Source organism: Sphaerodactylus townsendi, linkage group LG14 (genome assembly GCF_021028975.2).
Source record: "Sphaerodactylus townsendi isolate TG3544 linkage group LG14, MPM_Stown_v2.3, whole genome shotgun sequence".
Lineage (NCBI taxonomy): Eukaryota > Metazoa > Chordata > Lepidosauria > Squamata > Sphaerodactylidae > Sphaerodactylus > Sphaerodactylus townsendi.
This window is the reverse complement of record NC_059438.1, coordinates 36,961,293-36,968,834: the sequence shown is the minus strand read 5'-3', so window position 1 is coordinate 36,968,834 and position 7,542 is coordinate 36,961,293. Positions and strand designations below refer to the sequence as shown.

The window sequence follows — 7,542 nt, the reverse complement described above, 5'->3', positions numbered from 1 at the left end:
TGCCCACAGAGAGGGCTCTGAGTGCCACCTCTGGCACCTGTGCCATAGGTTCGCCACCACTGTTCTAGAGCCAGCGCAGTGTAGTGGTTAAGAGTGGTGGACTCTAATCTGGAGATCCTGGTTTGATTCTCTACTTTGCCATCTGAGCAGCAGATTCTTATCTGGTGAACTGGATTTGTTTTCCTGCTCCTCCGGCTATTCATTCACAGTTCTCCCAGAACTCTCTCAGCCCCACCTGCCTCACAAGGTGTTTGTTGTGGGGAGAAGAAGGGAAAGAAGTTTGTAAACTGCTTTGAGACTCCTTATAGGAGAGAAAGACGGGGTATAAATCCAAACTCTCCTTATTTGGTGGGTTGATATGACAATCCACATGTCACATGAAGCAAACTGGAGGTCACCCATGAGTAGCAGCAGTGGCTAGGAGGTTAAGAGCTTGTGTATCTAATCTGGAGGAACCGGGTTTGATTCCCAGCTCTGCCGTCTGAGCTGTGGAGGCTTATCTGGGGAATTCAGATTAGCCTGTGCACTCCCACACACGCCAGCTGGGTGACCTTGGGCTAGTCACAGCTTCTCGGAGCTCTCTCAGCCCCACCCACCTCACAGGGTGTTTGTTGTGAGGGGGGAAGGGCAAGGAGATTGTCAGCCCCTTTGAGTCTCCTGCAGGAGAGAAAGGGGGGCTATAAATCAAAACTCCTCCTCCTCCTCCTCCTCCTCCTCCTCCTCCTCTTCTTCTTCTTCTTCTTCTTCTAAATGACCAGAGCCTCTTCCCGTCACTTGGGTAGATTCCGTACAGCATATTTATAACAAGTTGCAATTGTTATAAACGAATTCATTTTCCATTTATAAAAAAGGGGAAATGAGTTCATTTATAACGACTGCAACTTGTTATAAATATGCTGTGCAGAATGAACCTTGGTTGCAACAGCTCAATATAAGTTATACAAAACGTTTCCCTACAGATGGGAAAAATAAAGCGAATGTCCTGACCAATTCTGTCAGAATGAAGGAAAGAATACCAGGACACAAATTAATTTGGGTCAAAATGGAACTCTTTTTTAATATACAATTACATGTACTAAGTACCTCTGTCTTCAAATGGAGCTCACAGTTTTAACATTTCTCTCTCTCTCAATATAGTATAACAAAGACATATCCAAGGAACTTATAGGTATAATATTCTAGAGGTAGAGGAAAGAAAGTAAAAGATACATTTTGAGGGGAAAGGAAGGAACGTCAGTGCTGCAATTCAGGGAAGTTGGTTGTTGTTGTGTGTATTTGTGGGTTTGTGTAAAGTCCCATTATGTCTCAGCTAGGTTTTCGAGGAAAGAGAAGTTCACTACACCATGCTTGGACATGGGAGACATAAAAGCGAGTAGGGATACTAAAAGAGAAGGCAGGCATACCTGTCTTGCGTGGTCTTTTACGTCTTCCTCTTCTTTTTGATAGTTTTGAATTTTCCAACTTTAAAACGTGCAAAGCGCTACCAGACACTCAAGCTTCGACCAGTTAAAGCGTGGCTTTTCCGTGCAGCCAGATCTTTTATTTCAATTTGCAAGACATAAGAACATAAGAACATAAGAACTAGCCTGCTGGATCAGACCAGAGTCCATCTAGTCCAGCATTCTGCTACTCGCAGTGGCCCACCAGGTGCCTTTGGGAGCTCACATGCAGGATGTGAAAGCAATGGCCTTCTGCTGCTGCTGCTCCTGAGCACCTGAGACGTGTCTGGCTGGATTCACAGATGATTTCCACAGGAATCCTCACAAGCAGGAGGCCCTAGGAGAGAGTCCACCGGAAATTGGCCTCCTTGTGAACTGTGACTTCCTTTGCATCCACTCCTGGTTTCTTGGGGCAAGGCTGAGGAGCTGACCTGGGTGCTGAGTTGCTTCATCCCTCCTGAGGCTTTTGCTTCCGTTCCTTCCAGGAAGACAGGGAAATTCCTTCTTTCAAAAGCTGAACGTTTAGGGATGGGGTTTGGATCACAGGAGCTCGCTGCAGCCTCCTCACGAGAAGTTGCTCCCTTCCGAGAGAACCACCCAGCAGATGGGCAGCCACCCCAAAAGCACATCTCTGCTTGGTGCCTGATCTGATGGCTTTAAAGAAGCTGCAGTTTTCCCAGCCCAACAGGACAGCGCCAGCTCTCTCCTCAGGTGCCCCCTAGCTGGTGTTAGGCTGGTGAGAGCACCTGTCTGGTTCCCTCTGCTGGGCACAGCCTCCTGCCCCTCCCCAGGAAGAGGTGCCGCTCCCTGCTAGCCAGGTTGTCCTCACCATTCCGCCACATAGACAGAGGTGCAGGAGGTGCAATTCAAGCGCCTTGGGGGCAGAGTTGATGGTGATGGGCTGTGGCTCAGGGGCTGAACAGCAGGTTCAGTTCCCGGCGCCCCCAGTTGCAGAAGGATTGGCCAGTGACTGAGGGAAAAGGCAACCCCTAGCAGTATTAGTGGTCTGCTTTGCCACAAGGCAACTTCATCAGCCTGCATCACCCCAGCCAAGTCTTCTGATCCCCCAATCCCCACGTCTCCCCAACACCTCTTGTCCTGGAAGAGTCCCACTTTTCTGGAAAGAATCCCAGCATCACCTGCAGTGTCCCCCTGCACCCCCCCCCCCAACAAAGTCTGAGAAGAAAGCTGCAGAATGGTGAGGGGTGGAAGGGGAAGAGCGGCCCCTTCTGCCTTCTTCCTCCAGGGATCCCGCCCTCAGGAGTCTGCTTGGCCCAGCCGGGGAGCTGGGCTGGGGGTGGCCTTCTCAGGGCTTGGCAGTCAGTTCGGGCAGCTTCTCTCTAGTCTGGGAGGCATCAGCCTCCAACTAGAACAAGAGCTAGAGGTTTAACAGGCCGGAGCCTCTGGTTATTCCTTCAAGTGGAGGATTTAGTCCACACAGATGGAGACCCTGGGAGAGCTGGAGAGGTCCTTGAGGCGAGAGGCAGGAGAGGGTAACTATCGTGTCTCTGATGACAGGCGGGCTTGCAGGGAGGCTGCCTGGGTCTCTGTCCAGACCTGGGTGACGTCCCACCGACTGCGGTGCGGGAGGCGGGCGCAAAGGCTCCCCGAGGGCGAAAGGGGCGCCCTGCCTGCCTGCCTACCGCGGAGGAGCTGCGATCCGCTATCCCGACGCCGATTCTTCCAGGCAGCTGCAGAGGCGCGCGCGAGGCGGCTTGACAGGTGGGCGGTCCGTTCTCGCAAGGGGCGTGGCTTGGAGAACGCTCCTCCCTCCGCTGCTTTACCCACCGGTATCTCCCCCCGCCTCCCACTCAAGACTGCCTGGAGACCCCGGACTGGGTGGGGGGATCTTGGGGGGCGACCTCTTGGGGGATCTCTTGTTTGGACCCAGGATCCCATCAGCATCTGCTGGGGGGCGGGGGGTCGCTCCTGCCAGCCCTGACGTCTGCCCCTTTCTCTCGGGGAGCCACCCTCAGAAGGGGCCGAGGGGCTCCTCTTGTCCCGTCACCCCTCCCGAGGCTGCTCAGGCTCCTGGCGCTGGAGAGGGGGTCGCCGAGCCAGTCTGCTGCCGGGCTCCAGCCAAGACGCCGCCAGACCGGGGTGGGAAGGCAGCCAAGCGGAGCCCGCCCTTGGACACCAGCCTGGCGCTGTCGGAGTTCTGTCCGTCCCAAGAGGCACCGAAGGTGGCTCAGTTGGGGTGGCTCGACCGGCCTGTGCTTCCCGCGGGGCAGGAGGGCAGGGGCGGACTTTGGAGCGGGGAGGCTGCCCGGCCGTCCTTGCGAGGCCCTTGATGGGAAGGCAGGGGGGCGCAGCCGTCTGTGGGGCCGGGAGAAGGCGCTCTGAGCGTGGCGACCGGACCTCTCCCGGCTCCGCAGCGGCTAAGCCCTTTCCTCCGTCTCTTGTGGGGCCGCCTCCTTGTGGCCTCCGCGAAGGTCCCAAGGGCTACTTGGGGTCCGACTCAGGCGCGCCCCTTCCAAAGCGGGACGAGGGGAGCCTTTCCGAGCCCAACGCGCCCAAAGCCTCCCACCTCCCCGTCCGCTCCCTTGGTGGGGGGAGTGGGGCGAGCGGTGCGGAGGGGCAGCCCAGGCCCCTCCGATCCGTGCAGCTCGATGCCCGGCAGCCCCCTCCGCCCCCGGTGCGGGAGGGGCGCTGCCTCCGCCCGCTGTCTCCTCCTTGCTGCGCGGCAGTGGCGCCGGCGTCCCGTAGGCGGCGCTGTGGGGCCGCCGGCCGGCTGCTGCTCACGTGACCGCGGCCGCCCAAGGCTGCGGCTGCCCCTGGGGAGCTCGGCGACTGGGCTGAGGCGCTGCGTGGCGCCCCAGCGGCGGCGGGGCGTTTTTTTGATACGGGCGAAGGCGGCGCTGCGGGGAGCTGAGGGCGGCGGCGGCGGCGGCGGCGGGGCCAGCATGCGGCCGGGGCGTCGGCTGTCGCTGCTGTGCTGCTGCTGCTGCTGCTGCTGCTGGCTGGTGTGTGGCGGCGCGGTGGCGGCGGCGGCGGCGGCGGCGGCGGCGGCGGCACCGGGGCCGGCCGAGTACGCCATCGCCGAGGAGACCCCGCGCGGCGCGCCGGTGGGCAACGTGGCGCGGGACCTGGGCCTGGAGGCGGCGTGGCTGCCGTCGCGCAAGGGCCGGCTGGTGGGCGCGGGCGGCGAGTACCTGACCCTGGAGGCGGCCACGGGCGCGCTGTCGGTGGGCCGGCCGGTGGACCGCGAGCGCATCTGCGCCCTGCAGCCGTCGTGCGCGCTCAGCTACGAGCTGGTGCTGGAGAACCCGCTGGAGCTGCACCCGCTGCGCCTCCGCGTCCTGGACGTCAACGACCACGCGCCCCGCTTCCCCCGGGCCGACTACCAGCTCAGCCTGGCCGAGTTCCTGGCGCCCGGCGCCCGCCTGGCCCTGCCCAGCGCCCACGACCCGGACGAAGGCAGCCACGCCGTGCAGAGCTACGCCCTCAGCGCCGACCCCCACTTCGGCCTGGCCATGCAGACCCGCGCCGACGGCACCAGCTACCCGGAGCTGGTGCTGGAGCGGCCGCTGGACCGCGAGCGCCAAGCCGCCCACCGCCTGCTCCTGACCGCCTTCGACGGCGGCAGCCCGGCCCGCTCGGGCAGCACCCAGCTCCCCCGCGGTCCGCAGTGCACCGGACACCAACGACAGCTTGCCGCCCGCGTCATTTGAACGCTCCCGTCTACCGGGCGGGCCTGCTGGAGAACTCGCCCCGCGGCGCCCTGGTGGCCCAGCTGCGCGCCACCGACCCGGACGAGGGCCCCAACGGCGAGGTCAGCTACGCCTTCAGCAACAGCACGCCGCCCGAGCTGCGCCGCCTCTTCACCGTCGACGGCCGGAGCGGCGAGGTGCGGCTGGCTGGCTCCCTGGACGGCCAGACGCCCCCGCTGGAGCTCTTCGTCGAGGCCCGCGACAGGGGCCCCTTCGGCCTCTCCGGCCAGGCCAAGCTGCTGGTGGACATCACCGACGTGAACAACCACGCGCCCGAGATCGTGGTCACCTCCCTCTCCAGCCCCGTCCCCGAGGACTCCCCGCTGGGCACGGTGGTGGCCCTGCTCAGCATCACGGACCGGGACCCCGGCGAAAACGGGCGCGTCATCTGCCAGGTGCCCACCCAGCTGCCCTTCCAGCTGCGCTCCTCCTTTGACAGCTACTACACCCTGGTGACCAGCGGCCTGCTGGACCGCGTGACGGCTAGCCGAGATACGAAATCACTCGCACCGCCTCCATTTTCGTTTCCATGCCGCCCATGGTCAACCAGAAGGCAGCTACTGACTGGAGATCGCCGACGTGAACGACAACCCGCCCCGCTTCCTGACCCAGCGGCGAGAGGTGGAGGTGACGGAGAACAACCAGCCGGGCCTCTCCCTCTTCCACGTGGCGGCCTCTGACCCAGACCTGGGGGAGAATGGCCGCGTCTCCTACCAGCTGCGGGACATCGACATCCAGGGCACGGCCCTCTCTGCCTACCTGGGCATCGACGCCGAGGCCGGCACCGTCTACGCCAAGGGCTCCTTCGACTTCGAACAGCTCCAGAGCTTCCACTTTCAGGTGGAGGCTGTGGACCACGGCTCACCTGCCCTGGTCGCTGCCTTCCTGGTCAGCATCTCTGTTCTGGACCAGAATGACAATGCCCCGCACATCCTTTACCCAGCAGTGTCCAAGAATGGCTCGGTGGCAGTGGAGATTGTGCCCCGCCTGGCTGATGCCGACTACCTGGTCACCAAGGTGGTGGCCCACGACCCGGACAGCGGGCAGAATGCCTGGCTGTCTTTCCACCTGCTGCAGGCCTCTGACGCCAGCCTCTTCCGCGTCTCCCCCGACGCCGGCGAGGTGCGGACCGCCCGCTCTCTGCGCTCCAGCGATGCACTCAGGCACAAGGTAGTGGTCCTCGTGAAGGACCGTGGCGAGCCGCCCCTCTCCACTTCGCTGACTTTGGGCGTCCTGCTGGCCGACTCTCTGCCCCAGGCCCTGCCGGACTTCGACGACAGCCTGGAGGCCCGCAGCGGCCAGCCGCTCACCCGTTTGAACTTCTACCTGATCGTCTCGCTGGGCTGCCTCTCCTGCCTTTTCTTTGGTTTCCTTCTGGTGCTACTGATCCTGCGCCTTGTGAACTGTCGGACCGGCCCGACCCGTTGCTGCTGCTGCTGCTGCCCCGACGACGAGTACGAGAAGTACCGCTACAACGTCCGCATGCTGCCAGGCTCCCACTTCACCCCGGAGATGGATTGAAGGATGCGCCCGGCATGCGACCAAACTGACGCACAGCCTTTCCTGTGCAGGAGGCGCTGAAGGCACAGGCGTTCAGACCCGCAATAACAATATGGTGCCCAACGGAGACGCTGCTGGCAACCTGGGCAAAGGTGCTAACATGTTGCAAGTGCCCACGTCCTGCATCCAGGTGCAGAAAGTGAAGAGTGACCACTTTAATGCCATTCTGGTGGTAAGCAGGTTTTTCCAGGGCTAAGTGGCTTGGGGGAAGGGAGAAAGAGGTTTGCCTGGGACCGTGTTTCCCCGAATATAAGACAGTGTCTTATATTAATTTTTGCTCCCAAAGATGCGCTATGTCTTATTTTCAGGGGATGTCTTATTTTTCTGTGTTCTGTTAAATCCCGGGCATAGCACAGAACAAAAACTTTCGCGATGTCCTACTTTCGAGGGATGCCTTATCGCTTCATACTTCAGCAAAACCTCTACTATGTCTTATTTTTCGGGGATGTCTTATATTAGGGGAAACAGGGTAGTTCTGATTCCAAGTGGAACAAGGAGGAAGTGTTTTGTCGAAGGCTTTCACATTTTGATTCAAGCTTTCGGTTCTGGTGGGGTTTTCCGGGCTGTGTGGCATTCTAGGTCTGATGGGTCTTGCTCCTAACATTTCATACCAACATCTGTGGACGAAAATGTCAGAGGTGTATCACAGAGAAAAGTCTGTTTCACGCTGTGTCTGTTTCACACTGTGACACAGTGTGAAACAGACTTCCCTCTGTGATACACCTCTGAAGATGCCAGCCATAGATGCAGGCGAAACGTTAGGAACAAGACCCACCAGACCACGGCCACACAGCCTGGAAAACCCACCAGAACCAAGGAGAAAGTGGTTCAGA

At 60.2% G+C, this 7,542-nt stretch overlaps 1 protein-coding gene across 1 annotated transcript; it reads left to right on the top strand.

The window, feature by feature from the left end:
* Nucleotides 1-4,336: 4,336 nt before the first annotated feature.
* On the top strand, nt 4,337-7,005 carry LOC125443428 (protocadherin alpha-C1-like). Its single transcript, XM_048515547.1, is given in 6 exon segments — nt 4,337-5,059; nt 5,061-5,117; nt 5,119-5,637; nt 5,640-5,711; nt 5,714-6,663; nt 6,665-7,005. Coding segments are annotated over 6 exon segments (2,556 nt in total). The 5' UTR covers nt 4,337-4,342; the 3' UTR covers nt 6,906-7,005.
* Nucleotides 7,006-7,542: the final 537 nt, after the last annotated feature.